At 42.1% G+C, this 23,549-nt stretch overlaps 1 protein-coding gene across 4 annotated transcripts in view; it reads left to right on the top strand.

Moving 5' to 3' along the window:
* The window catches only part of LOC102013491 (NACHT, LRR and PYD domains-containing protein 1-like), a 51,305-nt gene that overhangs the window by 9,735 nt on the left and 18,021 nt on the right, over positions 1–23,549 (top strand). For all 4 annotated transcript variants that reach the window (XM_013522162.1, XM_013522164.1, XM_013522163.1 and 1 more), the window contains 8 exons: positions 1,005–2,637; positions 8,386–8,556; positions 10,593–10,763; positions 13,381–13,551; positions 14,289–14,369; positions 16,460–16,551; positions 17,836–17,935; positions 19,232–19,455. In XM_013522162.1, coding sequence (XP_013377616.1) covers positions 1,005–2,637; positions 8,386–8,556; positions 10,593–10,763; positions 13,381–13,551; positions 14,289–14,369; positions 16,460–16,551; positions 17,836–17,935; positions 19,232–19,455 — 2,643 coding nt within the window. The remainder of the gene's footprint in view (positions 1–1,004; positions 2,638–8,385; positions 8,557–10,592; positions 10,764–13,380; positions 13,552–14,288; positions 14,370–16,459; positions 16,552–17,835; positions 17,936–19,231; positions 19,456–23,549) is intronic.

Here is a 23,549-nt window from a genome sequence, read left to right as displayed (position 1 = left end):
AGAGTATATTTGATTCAAGGGGATTTAATATGTGAATGACCGCAGATCCGTGAGTAGGCGGTTTGGAACATGTGACACAAGAGCTAAGCTCTCTTTTGTCCCCTCAGACAGGGCCTGAGAAAGGCAGACCACGACTGTGACCCTGTGTTGTCATTCTGGCAGGCTTAGAAAATGTTCACATTGTCAGAAATGTCTCCACCAAAGACAATAAAAAACACATATAGATTAGGTCATATGAAACAGGGCCCCCTGACTCCTCAGTCTCCCAAAGCCTAAAATTGTCAGTTGACCTTTCACTCCAAATTCTACCCAGATCTTCATAGGCATATCTTTAAAAAAGAGATAGGCAGAAAGAGACAACTCTGGATGTACCTGCACAGTTATATCTTGCATCACAGATGCAGCATCTGGGCTTCAGCATCCCCAGTAGGTCACCTGCATCGTGCTAAAATTCAAAATCTGGCATTCAAACTTTGGAGAACAGCAATATGGAGAGGGTTACTACAATTGCACCCATTGGAATCTGACTGAAATGGAACCTCAGCTCTTCACAGTTCACTCCCTTCTCAATTCTCACCACAGGGCCTCCTGCAGGGGGCATATCACAAGCTCTGAGATACAGATGAAAAAACACAGGTTTGGTGGGACTAGTGATCCGAAGCTTACGGTTAATCAGACCAAAGAGTTGTCTCTGTTTGTTCACTCGCTACTCCCACTCCCTAGAGAAGTATCCGAAATCTAGTAAGCCCTTGATAAGTTTGAAAATAGAAGAAGGTCATACAGGAAATGGGACTGGGTCAAGTGAACTAGTGCATACTCCAGAGTCCATGTCCTATCCATTGCACTGGACAGAACACACCAAATTCTGCACACAGCGCAGTGTCTATCAGTTGCAGCGGTTGCCAACATTGGCACAGTTGTGGAATGAATGAATGAATGAATGAATGAATGAATGAATGAATCCTCCTATTTCATACTTTAAGTTTCATACTTCTCTTACATAGGAATTGAACCAATCAACTTTCCCAAGATAAGTGAGAAGTCCTGCCCAACACAGTCCCGGGAAACTAAATATTTTCATGAAAAATTTACACAGCTGCTACTTTTACGTACACCCCACTTTAGAAGTAAAGAATACCTGGCCAGGGAAATGTGGATTTATGAGTCAAAGGTGGGGCAAGGACATTTGATTAAGATCCAAGACTTATTTGGGCCTGTCCCAGGTACCCAAGAAGAATCTCACAGAGTCGTACTGTATGGGGCTGCTGGAATTGGGAAATCAACACTGGCCAGGCAGGTGAGAGGAGCCTGGGAGGAAGGCTGGCTATTCAGGGACCGCTTCCGGTATGTCTTCTATTTCAACTGCAGAGACCTACCCCAGTGCCAGGTAAACAGCATGGAGGAGGTGATTGCAGCATCTTGGGCTTCCACTGCAGTTCCCATTATGGACATCCTATCTTCTCCAGAACAGGTTCTCTTCATCCTGGACAATGTGGATCAGCCAAAATTGAATTTGAGGTTTCTAGATTCTAAAGGCCTGAGGTTGCAGGCCCAACCAAAGCTGAGCCATTCACCTCAAGTACGTCTAGTGCTGGACCATTTATTACAGTCACTCCTTTTTGTCAGGGCTTTCTTTCTGATTACAGCTCGGACCACATCTCTGGAAATGTTCCCTCATTCTTGGGAGAAGCCACGTTGGGTGGAAGTCCTAGGCTTCTCTGAGTGGGGAAGGAAGGACTATTTCAAGAAATATTTCACAGACGAAAGCCAATCAATTATAGCATTTAGTGCAGTTGAACCAAACCCATTGCTTTTGGCACAGTGTCTTGTGCCCTGGGTGTGCTGGCTGGTCTGCACTTGCCTGCAGCAGCAGATAGAGCAGGGCGAAGTACACCCCCTGACCTCTCAGACCACCACAGGCCTTTTTCTCCACTACCTTTCCCAGGTTATCCCAACTGCACTCCAAGAGATCCAGCTTAGGTGCTTGTGCTCTCTGGCTGCTGAGGGAATCTGGCGAAGAAAGACCCTTTTCAGTACAAATGAACTGAGTAAGCACGGGTTAGAAGGGGCCCTCATTACCACCTTCTTGAAGATAGGCTTTCTTCAAGAGCACCCCGATACTCTGAGCTACAGCTTCACTCACCAGTGTTTCCAGGAGTTCTTTGCTGCATTGTCCTGTGTGTTGGGAAATTCAGCGCATACAGATAAATATAATTTCAGTCTCAGATGGATGACACAGTTGCTAAAAGAGTATCGATGGCCTGAATCATCAAGAATACAAATCTTGTGCTTCTTGTCTAGCCTTTTAAGTGATTATGGGGCCAAAGAGATGAAGAAGATCTTCTCCTGCCAGTTGCTTCCTAGAAGGAGTTGGGAGCTGCTACAGATAGTCAGGCCACATGGCATACTTTTGTCACAATACTATCTGAACTTCTTCCATTATCTGTATGAGACTCAAGATGAGGAGCTCGTGACACATGAAATGGCCCATTTCCAGGAAAGAAGAGTGTGTGTCCGTACAGATAGGGAACTCCTGCTGGTCACCTTCTGTGTTAAATTCTGCAATCACGTGAAGTGGCTTCAGCTGAATGAGAGTGACCTGCGGAAACAAGAACGGAGGCGCCCTGGGATAGCTGTGTGAGTATCCTGCCACACCCCACTCTGTGTTCCTCTGTTCTTCCCGTGAAACTGCATGCCCTGAGCAGAGAAGCATGTTCACTACTACAGGTTTTAAGCATAGAATGTATATATATATATACACACACAGAGGATGGTTAAGATTATTGTACTGCAAATTTCTATCGATTTATTGAAAGGAACAGTTAATCTTTAAATTTTTTGACAAATTTTGCATACTTATATCTGATAATCTGAACAACTACTTTGAAAACAACAATATGCAATATAACAACCATTGCTGAATTCCTAGGAAAAAGGATAAAGGGTGGACATCACCTGTAACTGCTACTTGCCCAATCTGACTACCATTCTCTGTCACCCTGGATGCTCTGCATGCCTGATGCTGTGACAGGGCCTTGCCTTTTCCTACTGCCTCTCCTCCTATTGGGTTAATAACTCTTAGTTATTGTGGACTGATCAGGCCCATAATCTCCCAAACGAGTAGACAGTGATGACTTAAACAAACGAGACAACTGAAATTATTTCAGGGCTCCAAGAGGATCTACCTTTCTTACTGAATTTGAGATTCTCTGGGTTAAGACAAAGACTTCTCTGAGCAGCCTATATTTATTAGGTTTTCAAACAAAGGAGGAGGATACTCAAGAAAATATGAGAATCTAGCAGGACCCTGGGAAATATTTTCCCAAGTAGTAAATTATGTCAATCAGGAGAACTACCTTCTCTTTAGGCTGGCATTTATTGCAGAAGTGTGGAGCCTGCACTTGCCGTCTTTTAGTTCACTGGGGTTGGAGCCAAACATACTCAGCTGTGGCCTTATCTTGTCCTTTGAAGTATCACAGAATCACAGGCCAATGCAGGCCTCAGGGTGACCAGTGACTCATAGAGGTTCACTTACTATGAATCTGCTGCCTATCTTCACACAAGGTCCTAAATTTTGGACAACTCACAAGTAAACATGGAAAGCCAGTCGGTTAATATTAAACACTACTCAGAGCCACTGTACAGTGTTCTCCAACACCTCGTACCTCTGTGAAACCCACATGGTTTCTCTGCTGGACACTCTGCCACCTTCACACTTACCTTCGCATGGCCTTCACCCTCTCCAACAGTCAAGCAGACCTCTGACTCCTCCTCTTGCAACATGTTTTTACCCTCAGAAATTTTGCATTCAGCTGCTTCAGAGCCTTCATGACAATGACATTGGCCCTGAGATCTTCCTCCATCACCTCAGAATGCATGTGTCTCAGAGGAAGTTCACTATTCTCCCTATAAAACTGACATCATTAGGTAGATTTTACTAACACCCCTCCAATCCCAGCAACACTGAATTTCCATGTCCAAGCTCCCTGCCTACATTGCAATACTGATCACTCACTACAAGTGGGAGTCTCTCACCCTCTTTATATAATTCATTTGATGAATATTCATTAAACACTAATTTGGGACTGGGGATGTGGCTCAGTGGCAGAGTGCTCTCCTAGCATGTAGAAGGACCTGGGCTTTGTACCCAGCACAGAAAAAAAAAAACACACCTATGAACCAGATGCTATAAATCACAGCACGCGCACACACGCGCGCACACACACACACACACACATACACCAATCCCTGCCCTAAGGAACTCCAGACTGAGAGAATAGATAGACATCTATCCAATAATAACAATACAGTGACCCTTGCAATAACACAGGTATGGACAAATTACCACGGTGACCCAAGGAAGGGAATGATTACCTACATGGACAAGAAAAGGAGAGATTTTGAAAGAAAGCAATATTCCATTTATTTACCTATTGTTTTCAGATTTTTAAGACATTTTCTTACCATAAAACCTGTGTTCCTTGCAGGTAAATAAGGCTATGTAGGTAAGCAACAGATGAAATCAGTACCAATAAGAATTCTATTGCTCTGACATAACCATCATTAAGAATTGAAGTAAATCATCCTAGTCTTTTTCTATGGAGGTTTCTCTGAGAAAATTGAACCATATTACACATTTTATCCTATAATCAGCATTATTTTCTTAATGTGTCAAGGTCATCTTCTCTTATTATTAAGAAGTCTGATGAAACACCAATTTGAATAGTCATATAACATTCCCTACACAAAGAACATGGCCATAGATAATGGTTTGATGCACAATTTGACCATTTCCCTGTTCCTGGCATTTTACATTGTCTCTAGCTATTTCCAGATGTTTATGACTCTACATATGACATTGGCCTTGAAGGACCAAGATATAGGGATTGTAAATGCTAGTGGCCTGACATGGGTCCTTAGAAAGAGTTTCAAGCAGATGCAAAAACCATTGCTATAACAGGCCAAGAGGACAGCCGAGCAGAACAAGAGTTTGGAATGCATGGTAGCAAATGGGGTCTAGAGATGCCCATCTCCAGTCTCTACAAATTCAAGACTTTCTGCTACAAGTGGGGATGGGAATGGAGAAGGCCTGTCTCAACCACTCAAGGCAGGAACGTCAGTTAAGCAGTTACTGTGCTCAACCAGAAAAGTGCAGGAAGAAATAGTGAAGATTGGCCAATACTGTGGAAAGATAACGGAGAACCAACTAGAGATATTAGGACAATGTAGATGACACAGTGAGTGATTTCCAGTTATTAGATGATGAATAAGCCTCATGCTTTGGAATAATGCATTTTAAATTTTTCTTCCAATCAATATAAGCATAACACATGCATTACAAAAATCACCTTTTCATGCTGGATGTGGTTACACATACCTATGATCCCAGGGATACAAAAGCTGAGAAGAAAGGATCACAAATTCAAGGCCAGTCTAGGCAAATTAGTGAGATCCTGCCTTAAAATAAAAAGTAAAATCAGCTTGGGATGTTGTGGAGTTGTGGAGCTCTTGCACAGTATGCATCATGTCCTGGATTCCATCTGGAGTACAACATAAACAGAAAAAAGAATTGCCATCCTTTAAAAGTTATTTCAATTACTTCAATTCTTTTTTCCATTCCCTTTTCTTCCCTCCTTCCTCCCACCTCTGTGTCTTGCACCTGACAGCCATTTGAAAAACATGTTCATACTTCTTACTTATCTTTCTCTTTTTTGCTCTACAGTTATATATTTTTGGAGTTTCTCATATGACAGAAAACATACAATATTTATGCTTGTGTGTTTGATTATTTCACTTAATGCTATGATCTCAAAGTATATCCACTCATTTCTTTTAAACGTATTTGATTTATGAATTTGAATGTTTTTAACTATTTCACTCAACATTGGTCACCTTCAATATTTTTTTGTCTGTGAACATCTGTACCACTGAAGGTATTAAAATTAAAATTGCAATAAGACTTTAGGAGACCCTGAAACACCCTATAATTTTGCAAAATCCACTGTTACAGCAGATACTCTGGCTGTCCTGTTTTCATGACTAAGAGAATCACTGAGGCACAGGAAGGGACTCATGTACGGGAAGCTGGATCCAGAGCCTCTGCTTCTCAACTCTACATGTCTCTGCACACTTAGGAAAAGTAAATTAAGAGTGGGACAGAGTAGAAAGTAGTAGCTACAAAAGTTACTGAAGATGAGAATAGAGCTGTCTGACAAGAAACCAGAAATATCAGTCTGAAGATTGGAGAAGAATTTAAGGAGTTGAAGCCTCAAAGCAGAGGAGGTGACTAAAGTAGTATCTGAAGGTTGAGAAACTAAGTGAGTAAAAAACAAATAGGGCTGTGCTTGCACTAGCACTCTTTCATGATACCCATGATTCTTCCCACTCTGGTCCAAATATCCTCTCCTATAACACTCCCTCTCTGCCAGGGCAAACACCTTCACTGGAGGAAAGATAGCCTTTGCAAAAAGTGGTGCCAGGACAATTTGGATTTCCACATGCCAAAGATTAAACTTAGACTCATATCTCTGACAGTGTACTAAACTCAAGTTGAAATAGATCAAAGATCTAAATATTAAAGCTGAAAAAATCAGCTGAGAGACAGAATAAGTAACACTCTTGAAGATATATGTATAGACAAAGTCATCAACAAAAGCCTGGTTGGACAGAAAATAACAAAAAGAATTTTAAAAATGAGATCACAACAAATTAAAAAGCTTCTGCACAGCAAAGAAAACCATGAACAGAGTGAAGAGACAACTTACAAAATGGGAAAATATTTTGTTACTTACTCCTCAGAAGGAGGTCTAATATCTAGACTATATAAAGAGCTCCAAAAATTAGACCCCCAAATTTACAGACATGATAAAAAAAAAATGGGCATGTAAAATGGACAGGCACATCTCACATGGAAAAGTACAAACAGCCAATAAATACATGAAAAAATAGTCAACATTATAGGCCATTGCACAATGCAAATTTAAACAACATTGACATTTCATCTCACTCCAGAAAGAATTCTGCCATCAAGAAATCAGCCAATAACAAATGCTGGCAAGGCTGTGGGGAAAATGGAATCCTTCTCTATCATTAACGAAAATGTAAATTCAGACAACCACAATGGAAATCACTACAGAGATTCCTCAAAAACTTAACACTAGAGGTTCTATTTGACCCAGCTTTTTCCCTTCTAGGTATCTTCCTGGAAGAGTTAAAGTTATCATACCATAGTGATACATGCATTCGTATGTTTATAGCAGCGCAATTTATAATAGCTAAGTCTTGGAAACAGCCCATATGCCAGTCAACAGATGAGTGGATAAAGAAAATGTGTTAATTATATACAAAGGATTACTACTGTGCCATAAAAAAGAAAAATTTGAGACATTTTTACGTAAATGGATGCATCTCAAGACCATAATTTAACTGAAATAAGTCAGATACACAAGTTTAAATATTGCATTGTTTCTCTTGTGTGAGAAACCCTAAAGGTGAACAAAGAGCAAAGTGGTGGATAGATATTGGGAAGTGGGAAGAATGTGTTCAAATGGAAAGGGGAACACAGAAGAGAGAAGGAAGAATGGAAAGAAGGGAAAGGGGATTTAAAAACAAAGAATGAGGAAAAATGGAAATAAATTTTAAAAATGTGGAGAGGAAAAGGATGGAAGAGAGGAAAGGGGAAAGGGAGAATAAAAGCATTAAGATATACTATGAACATGTAGAAATTCCCCATAATGAATGTGATCATTACACACAGCATAGCAGTACTAATAAAAATTTTTAATAAGTGTTTTAAAATTCCTATTTTGCCATCTCTCACCTGTGGACCATCCTTGTGGTCTTGATATCCTTTAAAAGGAGTAAAGATCCATGCAAAACAACATGCACAACAGTATCATGACCATGTGGAACATCCCATCATAGGATCATCCTCAAAGCACATTTGCTAGGCTTCATTCCCACAATTCATCTCCTCATTTTCCTATTAGCTTCTGAGACTCTGGATTCTGTACCAAAGGAAATCAGGACTGTCTCCATCAAAGAGAAGAAGGCTGTGCAATTACCAAGGTCCCCCACTATGCAGGCCCTATGCTGGGCACTACAGACAAAGAAAGAGGCCAACTATGAGGAACTTCCACAATGAGGCAGAAGTAGACGCCTACAATGCACACAACAGCATGCACTGCCAAAGGCTATAGAGCGAAGAGCCACACAGAGAAGCAAAACCTAGCCAAGGAGGGTAAAAGTGCAGGTGGAGAGGCAGCTCAGCCCTGGGGGGCACTGCTGTGCATAGCAGCCTGGTGTGCAAAGGACTGAGCCCCACTCTGACACACGGCTGTGCACCTCAGATCCTGCACATGCAGCTCACATCTCTTTCTCCCTCAGGTCCACGTGGGCACGACTCACCGATGCCAGCTGGAAGGTTCTCTTCTCTGTTCTCCAGAGCACTGGCAGCCTGGAAGAGTTGGCCCTAAGTGGAAATCCACTGAGTCTGTCTGCTGTGCAGAGTCTTGGTGAGACCTTGGGTCAACCTCGCTGCTGCCTACAGACCCTGCGGTGAGTCTGGACTGGGTTCTCCTCTGGAGCAGGCTGGGTGGAAAAAGGAAGAGAGAAGTTGAGTCCAAGATATGGGTTTGGTCTCTGTATTTATCAAGTATTTATCCACAGCCTCTCTGATCACATAGGGTGACTCATGCTGGGGATGCTATGAGAAACAATCAAAGGCAATGTTCTTTTCTCGTGTAATTAGAGAGAGACTAATATTAATCAAGAAATTATACTAGGAAAAGGGTAACAACAGGCCCAGAGTTCCTGGTGGAAGTGGCTTGAAAGAGAGCTAAAGAAAACAGAATTTGACAAAGTGAAGCATCGGGTGGGAGGAGCAAGTTTCAGGCAGAGGAAATAGGATCTCCTGCCTCTCGCCCCTCTCTTAGCCAACACTCTACACTTGCTTCTGTGTGCTGTGCTTTTTAAGATTTCACAAACACCTAAGATTGTGCAGTATACTTCTACGTCTGTCTTATTTCACTCCCTTTTTATTTCACTTTTGAATCTTTCTTGAAAAACATGAAAGAGCCAAAATCCAAGAATTCTGGAGATTTTCCTTAGGAAGAATTGAAATCTATCACATTAAATAGATAAAGAAGATTCACAGAGGAGAAAGATCAGAGCAGGGTAGGAGGACCTGGAAAGAAAGACACCCATGGAAAATCCTTGGAATCATCTAGGAAGGAGGGGTAGAGAAGGACTGGGTAACACATGGAAGCTCAAAGGTTCAGCGATATTGAGAGTTTCCAGGCCCACAGCCTCAGCATGCTGTAAGCACTGATGTGCTGCTAGGCACTCTCCCAAGGACAGGATACACGTGACCTCCCTTCATTGGCTCCCTTCAATTGCCGTGTTACAGGCAAACAAATTACAAGTGAAGATAAGGAAACCTGCCCATAATCTTCAAGTAGCACCAGAAAGAAGTCAGACCTGAACCCATGTTAGGCTGGCTCCAGAGCATTTACACAGAACACTGCACCCACCGCCTTCACTCAGATATCCTCAAGCCTTCTCAGTGAGGTGCATAACCACATTTTCTCAATAAGATTGGAGAGTTTGGGATATGAAAGTGGAATCCCAACAGCACATCTTGCAGTGATGAGAACTTTGATGGGAATAAAGTTTTACTCTAAAACTTTACCTTTATGCAATGATTAAACTAAAAATGCACTGTAATTCTAGGTCTGTTCTGAAAGCTGGAGTATCCCCTGCCTCTATCCACACCTTAGTGACTCCCTCACTTTCCTGTCTCAATCAGTCCCTCATTCCTCTGCCTTCAGCCTCACCTGACTTCCTCTTTTCCAATTCTGTTTCCTTTGTTCACCCATAAAACATGAAGGAAATGCATTGCTGTGGGCAAAGGGATATGGAGAGTAACGAAGGAGGAAAATTTTCCTGGTGGAGCTCACATTCCAAATGAGAAAGAGGAGAAAATGCCAACAAAATCAGTAAGATACATCTTATGAGATGTGGGTGATGGAAAAATTAAATGAAAAAGAAAGAGTAGGGACTCTAGGGATAGACATACAATTTTGAAAAGAGAGGACGTGAAAGCAAAACTTCACCAAGTTCCCTTCCCTATGAGCTAAGACCTGAGGCTGGAGAGGGAACAAACCATGAGACATCAGGTAAGATTCTTCCAGAGATAAGAATGAACAGATGCTCTAACGCTGGGGTGGTTACCAAGCAGGAAAGAGCTCCATGAGGGTGGAGCTAAAAGAGATAATAGGTGAAAGATGACCTGAACCCAGGTTGTCAGGGCCATGTAGACCCCAATGAGGACATCAAATGTTATTCTAAATAATGTAGGAAAACTTTAGAGAGTTCTGAACAAAACATGACTTACTGTTATTTGTGTCTATGTCTAGGCTTCCCAAACACCTATGCCTTTCCTGTAAGCAGGAGCGAGGGGTAGCATGGAGGGATGGGGTTTATCAGCCTGCACACAGCCTACCACTGTGGTCTGCACTAGGTTCTCCATGGTACTGTGGGTGGTTTTTGAACCAAGAATTGATCGTGCACATCATAGCTGTGTGTTGCCACAGGTTGGCTGGCTGTGGGCTCACAGCTAAGGGCTGCAAGCACCTTGCCTTTGGTCTGAGCACCAGCCAGACCCTGACTGAGCTGGAGTTGGACTTCAACATGCTAACAGATGCTGGAGCCCAGCACCTTTGCCTCGGTCTGAAACACCCAAGCTGCAAACTTCAGAGACTGAGGTAATTGCTCCTCCCGTGTTGACACTGCCTTGCAGGGATTGTGCGGAGGTGGAAGGAGCAGATGACCATCTGGTAGACTAAAGAAAGGGGCAGAAAAGGGGGCAGGACTTTGTGGAGGAGAAGGAACTCACAGAAAGTCAGTGGCTTGTGGAGGCTCAGGTGGAAACTCGCACATGGCTGGATAGAGGGATGTGGTCACAGGGCTCCGTATGCACCTAGAAAGCCAAGTTCTTCACAAGTCTCTCATAAAGTCTCCTTGGCTATTTTCCCAGCAGTCAAAGCAGAACCTATGACATCCAAATCCACACTCTAAATGCAGATGAGTACTCTGTTTCTTGATGGGTGATCACTAGCAATGGGCATGAGTCTAGGTCGGAAGGGAGGAACTTTTGTGAACATTTTCACAATATGCCACAGGGAAGGATGGCAACAGTATTGACTTTCTAAGATTCCTCGGAGGATTAAATGGCTGAAGTATTCAGAGCAGTTACTATTTGCTCTTTGTCGGTCTTTACCAGCCATCAGTTGCCTAGTAACAGGCCCTCTTGCTTGGCAAGGGTTACAGCCATAGACAGCTGAGCTCACTGGTGTCCACTTAATTTAGTCTTCTGCTACCATCTTCATCTGGATGACAGAGCCACATCCCTGAGCACAGATAAACAACAGTGGATTATTGACATATCTCTCTCCTCTCCTGACCTCTGCCCCCGATGCACAAAGTTATGCACACTAGTGTACTCTTGAGGAGCTGCTATCAGTTTCTCCTTTTGGCTTCTGCTGAAGACTGAGGGATGTTATCTGCATCTCTGATCCTACTTGCCCTTCTTTCCCTTCTTTTTGCCCACAATTCTTCCCCTTGTAGACCCATTGCTTCTTTCTCCGGTTGATAATTCTGAGTAAAGAGGTCAATGGGACAGGAAGGTAGGAAGAGAAACCAATTGGAACAATCTCCTAATATCAAGGATCAGACGTTCCTGGAAGGCTAAAGACTCTGTCACACCTATAATATCTAATCCTCACTATCTACAGATGACAAAGGTGAGTCAAAAGCTTAACTGTTTTCCTAAGGCTGCATAGGCAGAAAGCAATACCACCAGGATTGGAAAATAAGTCTGACATTAAAGCTTGACATCATAATCCATTTACACCATGCCCTCTTTTACTCAAGACCCTTTAAGTACTAAGTAACAAACTTGCAGGTTGATCTGCACGTGAGGTCCTGAGTGCTTTGCTGGAACCTAAGCATATGCAGCCATGGCATGGCAGAAGTTGGGCTGGGACCTCAAAGCAGAGACCCAGGACAGCATTTCCCAGGGACCCCAAGTATGTATAGCCCATATCACACACGCAGCCTTTTTTTTGCATAAATAATGTACTACAAACACTATCCTGGCCTTAATTTGATGATTTCTAATACATATTAGAGATGGCCTATGTCAGTACAAGATGCTTCATTCTTTTTAATGGCAGTGTCGAATTTCACTATGTGGATTCTCCATTATGGATATAATCACTTCCTTTTATGGACATCTGGGTTATCTCTAGGTTGTGCCAATACACAGAACTGCAGTTAACATTTCCCTTCATGCATCCTGTGACATGGTGTAGTATCTATCTTTACTCTAAATTCTGAGAATTGTTGGGTAACGACTGTGTGTTCTCCTCATTTTGCCCTCTGAAGCGGTTGTGCTAATCGAGGGGTACAGTGTTAAATGAGATTGAAAAGACCACGATAAGCCTCCACCCTGACTGCTCCCCATGTTAGTACTTTCCCTGTGCATCTCTGTAAATCTCTGCAGCATAGAAAAGCTTGAAAGGGGGAAGAAGGATTTCATCTGGAAAGACAGAGTAAACTAACCTGCCCTTCCATCCTGTTTTCCTATAAGATGAACTGTCCCATTCCTAGCATATGATATTCGGCCCATTAACAGTGCAAACTCAGGCCGTCCTGAACAGAACGGACAGGCCCTTCCCCAGGCTCAGTAGCATACCAACAGGCCAGAGCTCAATACATTAGTATTTATAGCTACAGGACACCTAGAATTATCCACCCAGATAAGATAAGGCAGGCTAGAGAGCTTACCACCACTGCTCAGCACAGTGTGCAGAGTAACAGACATGGCACTGATGTAGTACGGCACACACTCCACATTCCAGTTCTGATTGACTCTATCATAGTCTCCATCAACTTTGCTTCTTAAGACAGAGAGAAGTTCATTAGTTCTCCTCCTAGACTGAGAGCTGCCCTTAATGCTGAAACTTAGTTGGACATCGTATGTCCACTGACTCTGAGTACATGGCAGGATGAATATGATTGAAAACTAAACCCAGGTATTTAAATAGGACTCATCTAAGATTCATATGTTGCATGATAAGATTTCAGTGAATTGCACAGAAATTAGAAAGGATGGGTGCCTGCATCCTGAAGCCCTCTGGGCTGCAAAAAGAAAACAAAGAATTTCCAGGCCACTCCAAATCAAGATAGTCTGTCTTCCTCTAATGTCATCACAGGACACCAAAGGGTTACAGCTAATAGAAAAGGTACCCAGACTCCTGGTGCCCAGGGTAGTGAATGCTGGAGACAGTGACTATGGACATATGCGCATCTCTCCTTCAGGCTGGTTCACTGCGGCCTCACATCCACTTGCTGCCAGGACCTGGCCTCTGTGCTCAGCACCAGCCCCAGCCTCAAAGAGTTGGACCTGCAGCAGAATGAGCTGGGAAGCTATGGTGTGCAGCTGCTCTTTGAGGGTCTCAGGAACCCCACCTGCCGACTCACACTGCTATGGTAAGGCTATGGGGCCCTGGGATGGGCAAAGAGAAGAAAAATAGACAAAGGTGGAGTCAGCCTTGGCTTCCTTTTAGCTATGCTACTCATGCTGTGTGACTCCACCAAGTAACAGTCTTCTGTAAGACTCAGTTTCCTGGTTAATAAGTGGAACTCCCATGCTTACTCTAGATCATAATGAAATAAAAAGAATGTAAAGTTATTGTTGATGTAACTTAATGGTACACCACTTGCCTACCATGTGTATGGTTCTGCTTTCCATCCCAGCTCCCAAAAATAGGGTGATACAATAACAAGAAATTAATCAAATGATATTTATTTATGAAGTGCATGTTCTAAAGGACATCCATGTTCACTTCACTCTGGATCAACACTTCATTCATCTACTCACATTCATCTATTTGTGGCAGGCCTCTAACATGCTAACCACAGGCTCAGGCCCTGTCAATATGACAATGAGCACATATGAGCCCTTACTTCCTGAATGAGGCTTACCCAGTTGGGAAAGAGATGCATATTGATCACCTGTGAGCACACACATGTGTATTTGCACAAGAAAATTGCTAGTAAACTACCTCACTCTACCTCCATCTTAGAGGTCAATTTCCAGGGAAAGTAATATCAACAGATTCCTTCAGCAGTTGCCAGATTCCTTTAGCAGCTGGCAGATACTGTGTACCCTACGCACTTTGGGAATGTGAGGAGTTTCCAAGAACAAGATCTCTCTGTTCTTGCAGGCTGGACCTTACCCTTCTGAATGAGGAGGAGCTGAGGATTGGGGAGCAAGAGAAACCACAGCTGCTCATCTCCAGTGGACAGTAAGGGATGGAACTGGATCTCTCTCTGGACAGCACAAGCTGAGGGTTGAGCCTTTCAATCTGGTCTGGAGCTAAGAGATGGGAAAAGAGTCTTGGGGTGTGAGAGATAGAGAGCTAGCAAAAAAAAAAAAAAAAAAAAAAAAACCATGAAAACACAGCAACCACAGTGACATATGTGTTTCGGTTACTTAGTGAAATAGGATCACATCATTTGTCTGATTAAACCCTTCATTAGAAAGTGAGTTCATGCTCTAGCTTCACTATGATGTGATAACCAGTGGTCACAAGTGCAGGTTCCCTTCAGTGAACAGAAAATGTTAAAACAATGACAACAGTGAAGACGGGGGAACACAAGGGTAAAGACACAGAACGACCCTTGGAAGAAAGACCACTATCATGTCACCATCACCACTGTCACCCCCTCCACCAACATACACCTGTACACAACCTCCAGGATTGAGAGGGAGCTTCAGGGCAGGAAAAGTCCATCTCTAGCTCCCAGGGAATGGGCTTAAGACCCTATGGGCTCCCTGTTGGACATATTCTGATCCATTACCTTAAAATTCTTCTGTCTTCAGCTTCCTGGCTGCTGTGCCTCACTTCAGTGAAAGGGAAGGGCTTTGTTCCCCGACTTAAAAACAAAAAGGGGGTCATTCATTACTAAGCGAGTGATTTCTGCAAATCACTGTGCATCAACCATTATGTGGGGATCTCAAACACAATAGTAAACAAAATAGATGAAGCCCATCATCCCTCGGTCCACCAAGGAGACTTGGGCCAGTTCTCCCACATTCTTGTGTAATTGCACCTGGGGTTAATGTATATGCACTGATAGGCCTGACTAACCTTGCTCCAAGGAGTTGAACTGAGCTGTGGAAGATGGGAAGGCCTAACTAGGGGGTGAGAAAGCATTGATTAGAGGCAGGAGAGACTCTGAGGGAGAAGACATCTTAACTCTGTGTAGGATCAGAAGCAGGCCAGGTGTGTGGAGTAGCACTATTCAAAGTGTAGGGGCCACCAACAGCAGCATCACCATCATCAAAGAGCAAGTTCTTGGTCCCCATCCAGACCTGCTCAGGCAGAAACTCTGTGATGAGGCCATGGTCCTTCAGTGGAATCTTTTTAAACAGTATGTCCTGGTTGATTTTAAGCAGACTGAGTTTGAGAGTCACTGGCCTAGAGGTCAGTGAGCAGGGAGAAGGTGGAACAGGTGGTGTGGAGGGTGACAGGGCCCATAGCAAGGCCCTTTGGACCTTGTTAAACACTTTCTGTTTCCCCCAAAAGCAATGGAGAGATATTGTAGGGATCAGCAATAAAGTGATATGTTCAAGTTATAAGAAAACAGACAGCAGAGGGCCAGGGCAGAAAACACTTTGGAGGCAGCTGCAGTGGTTCAGGACACAGATGCCAGGACCTGGTACTAGGATGGAGGCCATGGAAGTGCAGAGTGTAGAATACAAGGAGAGCTATTTGGGGGTATTGTAAAAATGACTGATGGTCAGGTTGGGCAAATGCTTTAGTTTATTTTGTGCAGTTATGACAGAATATCTGAGACTGGGTGATTAATCAGAAAAAGAAATTATTTCTTACTGTTATAGAGGCCGGGAAGGCCAAGGTACAAGGGCTTAAATCTGGAATGGCCTTTTTATATGGTATAATATGGTAGAAGAAGAAGGGCCAGAACACACATCAGAGAATAAGAGGGGAGGCCCAGCTCACTTTTATGACAACTCTATTCTTGCCACAACAAAAACATTCCTGTGATAATAACAGTAGCCTCTTCATGAGGGCAAAGCCCCAGAACCCCATCACCCTTTAGAGTTCACGGAATGCTACACAGTTGCACTGGGAAGTCATTTTCCCATGTGCACGCTTTTGGAGCCACATTTAAGTCACAGCAGCAAGGGAGGAGTTAGGATGATGCCCCAGTTCTGGCATGGGTACCTGTGTAGATGGAGGGCCACTCACACAGTCAGAAGAAACAAGAGACAGAATTCAGATTTGACTGCACTGAATTTTAACTGAGGGTGTTATGTAGAAAGCCCTGACCTCCCTGATATCTGAGAAAGACTGGATATTGCCATGTGCAGAATTCCAGATACAAGGATCCCTCCTGAAGACCCGGAGGAAGCAGAAGAGAGTTATAGCACATCCTCCTTCATGCAGCAGAGACCACAGTTAGGTATGTATGTAACTGAGTTGTGCTGGGACCCTTATGACTAGGGGGAGTGTCACCGTGCGAGGTCTTGTCCTCCATCCCCCTGCACCCTAGGTGGGACAGGGCAGATTAACCACCTCAGTAGGACCTATTCCAAGTAAAATTGTCCAATTTTAAATAAAACATGGAAGTGTCACTGGATTGTGTCTGATGGTATTTCTGAAGCTGAGATAAGGATCCTGACCCACCCCAATTGTACAATAAGCTTGCAGGTTCCCTAACTCCTATCTCCCCCTAAAAAAAAAAAAAAAAGAATTTTTAGGACTATTCAGTAAGAGGCACAGGAAGGGGTTTATTAGGTAGAAATTAAAAGGCACACATGCAAAGAAGTATATTGTGGACCCTCAACAGAGAGAGCCACCAAAGTTCCTGTGATGGGAAACATTTGTTCTTCTCTTGAGGGAGTGGAAACCCCAGGGAAATATGGCCTGCTCTCGAAAAAGGTACCGGCCCATATTACATGTATAAGCCCAGTTTTTTAGATGGCTAATTTAAGCATTCTTTTAATTTCTTCAACCTGTTCCTTTATCTTAGGATTGGGTTTCTGCTCTTTACTTTCTCAGTTAAGCCAGATTATGGATTTTCAATATTCCTGAGGAACTGTGAGTGTGAAGAGTCAGGCAGGAAAGGAGCGTAAATTTAACCAACAGAATGCTGATATGAATCACTGTGGGGGTTTTCAACTGGTCATGGAAGTTGCCGTCTTCTTAAAGTATATGTTCTTAGTTATGATTTTCTTCTGTCCTTTCTACCTATCTTTTATTTCTATCCTACCTCAGGACAATTTTTTATTCCCTCTTTCAGCCTCAGGAACTGATGCTGCCCTTTCCTATGTCTATGGTTTGCACCAGCCCCTGCACCACAGCATTGATCTCCCATTCTGAGCTGCTGAGGCCTGAGAATCCACTCCCCCTCCCTGTCTGTTAATCTGTCTTTTGAGCCAGGTTTCTCTCTCAACTCACCAACCTGGCACATGCTGGGAAGAGTGACATTTCCCTACCAGTGGGGAAGTACAGATGAACAAAAGAGGTCTGCAAACAGCAGCCTCAGGAGCAGGGGCAGAGGCTGCAGGCATACTCTCTGCCGTGGCCAGGCAGGCCAGCCTCAGGAAAAGCCCCACCATGAACCTAATGTGGGACACCAGGCAGGAGATCTCAGAATTAACCACTTCCCTGACTGTCTCAGACAGAGTCTCCCCACAGGTAGCTCAGTGGCAACCGTTTCATCTGTCTTTTCCTGACTCCCTAGGTGACCTGCACATGGAAGCTCTGGACATTGAAGATGACTTCTGTGACCCCACAGGGCCTCTGCCCATAGAGTTGGTTAACAAAGATGGGAGCCTGTGGCGGTGAGTGAGAGGTTCTGGCTACCAAGCCTGGCCTCACCCTCCACAGTCCCCACACAGGGTCCCCACAGACAGGGCTCCACACTATAACCATTTGTTGCTCCCCTCTTTCCAAATCAGCAGGAATGGATAAGAATAAGACACTCACTGAGTGCTTCTAATATGGAAAGATATGTTTTTGAATGAAAATTTTCAGCTCTACATAAAGGTAGAGTAAAGAATTTCCCCATAAGCCAGATTCAGCCTTGATATTGCTAAATTCATTCAGCTGTTCTCTCTCCACTTTTCTTGTTTTTACAGTATTTTCAACCCACAATATCAGATGATTTCATCCTTAAGTATTGCATTATGCATCTCAAAAAGTAAAAAGTTTTTCCCCCATAAATACCATTCCATTATGAATCTAACAAAGCTGGTAGTGTTTCATACCACCTAAAACCATTTTCCAGATGTGTTCAATTCTCCATAATGTGTTCTAGTTCATGATTTATTCTACACATGATATGCACAAAATCCACTTGTGATATTTGCTTTCTGTCTCAAATGTCATTTTGATCCCTCATAATGTGTATGCTTCTGTTTTATTAATAGTTGCTCTAACCCTATTAGCTCATTAACTTTAGTAGTAACTGGAAATACTAATGTGTATGTGATAGACTTGCTGCCCCAGGGTTTTGTCTTCTAAGTGATACATTTCCATAATCATAATCACAATTTCTTAAATAACACATTAACACACAGCATACTGCACAGTCCCTCTCTCATCTGGAAGGTAATAAACTTACAATGTCTACCTACAGAAACTGGCATTTATCCACTTCACCATCTAACATAAGGAGAGTCTTGAGATTCCATTAATATCTCTGAAAAGCATTGGTTTCAACTCCAAGAGTTATCACTGATATTACAATGATAAACAATTCCTTTTTTAAAAAGAACACTGCCTATTTCATTATCCTGCTGTTTGTTGTCATCAAACTAGGAATAGCGCACTGTTCCCAACATGCATTAAGCTGTCACTTTACATTCAATGACTGACCACTTATAACTCTATGATATTGGTGCTGATGTTACTCCTGTTTACATATGACAAAACTGAGATTAAGGATATGAATGCACATTCTCCAGGGTCCACATTTAGAGAACAAAGGAGCCAGGGCCCAAACCCAAATCCTTCTGGCTATCTAGTTGGATTGCAACCTCTCCACTGATCCACAAATCCCTGCACTGGGTCTGGCATCCAGCAGGTACTCAGTAAACTTGCATAACTCAGTGTCTGCCTCTTCTTGTTCCTCCCAGAGTTCACTTCCCTATGGCTGGCTACTACCACTGGCCCCACACAGGTCTCAGCTTTGTGGTGAGAAGGGAAGTGATGATGGCGATTCAATTCTGTGCCTGGGACCAATTCTTGAGCATACATGACCTACAGGACACCTGGATGGTTGCAGGACCTCTCTTTGACATCAAAGCTGAGCAGGGAGCTGTGGCAGCTGTGTACCTCCCTCATTTTGTGGCCCTTCAAAGTAAGTGACAGAAGGACAAGGAAGAGGATACTGATAAAAATGAGCTTAAAAGGGGTATTAGGATGTGGGAGGATGGTGAGAGACATCATAGCTTCCTTAGCAAGGCAGAGAGAGTTATGGGTGTGGAAAATGAAAGAGTTTCTCATACTGCTCTTTTCTCTGCACATATCTTTTTTGAAGCATATGTCTCTTGTTCTTAGAATTTTTTTCCTGAACTTACCTGAAAATTTCCCTAAGTAGAAAGTGATCTCCTCAATAACAGGATTAAGTAGCATTTATTAAATGCACTTTACCTACATGATGTCTCTCAGGAACCCAGCAGGAAACAGGTGATATGCTTAGTTGAGGTATTTGGAGAGATTTTCAGACAGGACTATGTACAAAGCAAGGCTAACAGAACTAACAATGAATTCTAGTATCCCGAGTCTTTAAAATGTGAACCTTTATAGCCCCTATTGACGCAAAGTAAGAAAAATTGCCAGATTCCATTTCAGAACATTAGCCACAAAAGTGGATCTCCTTAACACAAGAGAGTAGTCAAAATGTTACCTCCAAACAGTTCCCACAGATAAAGCTCAAGAAAAATAAGCTTGCAGTCAAACATTTCACAAATCATATAATGCACCATAAATGAGACAGTGGGAACCTCAGGTACCAAATGAGGCCCTTAAGGGGGCTGGGGATTTAGCTCAGCAGCACAGTGCCTGCCTGGCAAGCACGACGTCGTGAGTTCAATTCCTGGTACTGGAAAAAAAAAAAAAAATGAGTCCCTTAAGTACTTCAGACATTGAATTATCAGAAACAGGACATAAAATAAAAGACATAATGTGACATAAAATAGGGTATAAAAATAATAGACAGAGAAATATGTGGTCTTAAAAATATGAGCAAGAAGCAAGAAACCACTTAAAATGATAAATTAGGAACAAATTTAGTTGGCAGAAAATATGAAAATTGTTTTTTAAAAAGCTTATGCAATAAGATGAGATCCTAGTTGTTGATTCTTTGAATTATATCCCATGCAGTTTAGTTTTAGTTCATGAACTCTCTGCTTACCCCTATGTCTTCAAGATTTTTACCTACTTTCTCTCCCAGTAGATTTAGTATTTCTGTTTTAATATTTAGATCTTTGAACAATTTTGACTTTAGTTTAGTGCATGGAGATAGACATGTACTGCTGACATCTAATGGTTTATTAAAAGGGACAGTTAACACCTTATTTTTTGACCAATTTTTCATGCTTATGGTTTATTGAAAGAAACAGTTAATGCTGTTTCTTTCAATGTTTCAAATTTTTTGACAAATTTTGCATGCTTATATCTGGTAATATGAACAACTAATTTGAAGACAACAATATGAAATATAACAACCATTGTTGTTTAGTGAAACTCTACCATTTCTAAATTTTGTTGTTATTTTTTATTCTCTTTAATGATTTGATTAATCTTGTATTTTATATCTGGTAATCTGAGCAGCATTGGTGAAAATAACAATATGTAATATAACAACCACAGTTAATTGCTATTATTTTGTTCTGAAACTCTGTATCATTCTTATTGTTATTGCTTGGTTTTGTTTTTGTCTATGTTGTTGGTATTTTGCTATTGTTCTTTTTTTTCTCTTCTCTTTAAAATAAAAAAATTTTAAAAGCTTATGCAGTGTGGAGGAAACTATGAGAAGGCCTCATCCACATGTCATTGGAATTACAGAACAATATGAAAGAAACAACAGAAAGGATAATAGTAAAAGACATGACTGCTAAGAAAGTTCTAGAATTGCTGAGAGATATGAGACTTCTCAGAATGAGAAATTCCCAAAATCCAAACCAGAAAGAAGAGGGAGAAGGCACTAAGAGAAATCACCACTCTCATCAAACTTTAATAAAACGAGACTGGGGTTCTTGACAGCAGCCAAAACAAAATTCTCCAGCAAGTGCTGCAGGTTGCTAGTGACTGACTTCTGAGCAGCAAGAGTGGAAGCAGAAACAATGGAATGTCTTCCACGTCCTCAGAAGCTAAGTGTCTATCAAGAGTTGTAAACAGGGAGCAATTGTGAACCTTGATGAGCTTCAGGAGATACAGTGAGTACTTGGGAGGGGATACATCCCATCCCCCACATCCCCACCATCACAGGAGAGACAGTGAGCCTCAGGAATTTGGTGAGCCATGAAAGAGGGGAGAAACCCCACCCATTATCCCTGTGCCAACCAGGCAGCCTCAGTCTGGAGGAACCCTGGTGCTGGGCCATACTCCTACATTGCCTGCTGGGCAGCCAGCATGGGAAGTGCTCAGGACACAGCAACTATCTTCTCTGGAGGAACTCAGGGTAAGTCCAGTCTAGCAAGGGGAAACACTTTGAATACAAACTTCTAATTTATGATTGAGCAGTTATATAACTATAGACTTTGTTCCTATGGTCTAAAGTATGAAATCAATAGTTACTACAGTTGGTCAGGTCCTAAATTGTGTTTATTACTAATTGTACTTCTGTAGCTAGGATGTCATAGCTGTTGTAATCAGTTATTCTCCTTTGTGTAACAATATTGAGAAGCTCTGGGGTAAAAATCTCAACACAACCATACACCAAAAGACTAAGGACTGAACCAAACAGAACCCATCATCTCACTCTCAGTTAAATGGGAAGGTAGGATCTTGGGATGGACACAAACCAAGACTCTCGTACATACAGAAGATATTGCTGCAGTACAGACTGTTCCTGGAGAGGCCTTATTATTAGTGATACAGCTACATATACCAAAACTCAAAAGGATCACCACAGAAAATAAAATAATTTTTTTTAAATAGAAAATGTCAAAACAATGGAGCAAAATGCAATCTTCGACCTCCAGCCCACCCAAAACAACTCCAGGAGGCATCAACATAAAAGAAATTGGAAGTCACACACCTGAAATTTCTGAAATGACAGCAACTGAAGTATAGAAACAAACCCATCAGGCTATAAGAGAAATCAGATCAAAAATAATATCTCAGGTTAAAAAAAATGAGAACCATAATGAAAGAATCACTCAGCATATCTAAAGAAGACATAGATTAAAACACAGAGGAGTATAGAAAAATGATGGAAACCTTGAATGAATGATAGAGCAAATAATTTGAATGCATGAAACAGATTCAAAGAGACATCCAGGAAATTAAAAATTCCATTAAAAGGTGGCAAAACCTCCTGAACAAAACAGAAGGTAGACTTTCAGACCTTGAAGATAGGATTGTGGCTAGTGATCACAAAAGGAAACATCACTTAAAAACAAGAAGGAGCCAGGAACTAATAATTCAACAGTTGCAACATTGTGCAAAGAAAAACAACATAAGATTGATAGGTGTCAGTGAAAAAACAGTAGTCAACACAAATGACATAAAAACACTATTTGTAGAAATAATAGCAAAAAAAAAAATTCAGAAATATGTGAATACAATCTGACACACATATAAGTGAGGAATATAGAACTACAAACAGCTGTCACCAAAATAAATCTACACACAAACATAATCAACATCCCAGAAATTCAGTACAAAAACAAGATATTTACAGCTGTTAGAGGAAAAAAAAAAATCACCTATAAAGGAAAGCCCATCACAATCACAGCAGACTGCTCAACACAGACCCTCAAGTCAAAAAGAGATTGAAGTATTCCAAATCCTGAGAGAAAATAAGTTCCAACCCAGATTGATGTACCTGGCAAAATTATCTTTCAAAATTAATGGAGAAATAAAATACTTCCATGACAAGCAACAACTTAAGAAAATCATGACCACAAAATGAACCCTACAAAGAGTACTGCAAGATATTCTAGATAGTGGCAAAAATGACCACAATTCCAAGAACAACATCAACAAAAAATCATCAGGCAGGGAAAGCAGTTAAACAGAAGGGGAAAGCAGGGAACCAACAGCAGAAAAATAACATGATAAGCATGAGCCAGTACATATCAGTTATAACCATCAATGTAAATGGCCTCCATTCACCAATCAAAAAAAACAGATTGGCAGAATCAATCAAGAAACAAGATCCAAGCGCATGGGGAGCCTCGGGCGGGGAGCGCCGGTCTTCGGACTGGTGGCTCACTCCCGACCTCG

Source organism: Chinchilla lanigera, unplaced genomic scaffold (assembly GCF_000276665.1).
Source record: "Chinchilla lanigera isolate Chin_1 unplaced genomic scaffold, ChiLan1.0 scaffold00066, whole genome shotgun sequence".
Lineage (NCBI taxonomy): Eukaryota > Metazoa > Chordata > Mammalia > Rodentia > Chinchillidae > Chinchilla > Chinchilla lanigera.
This window is presented reverse-complemented; position numbering and strand designations above follow the sequence as displayed.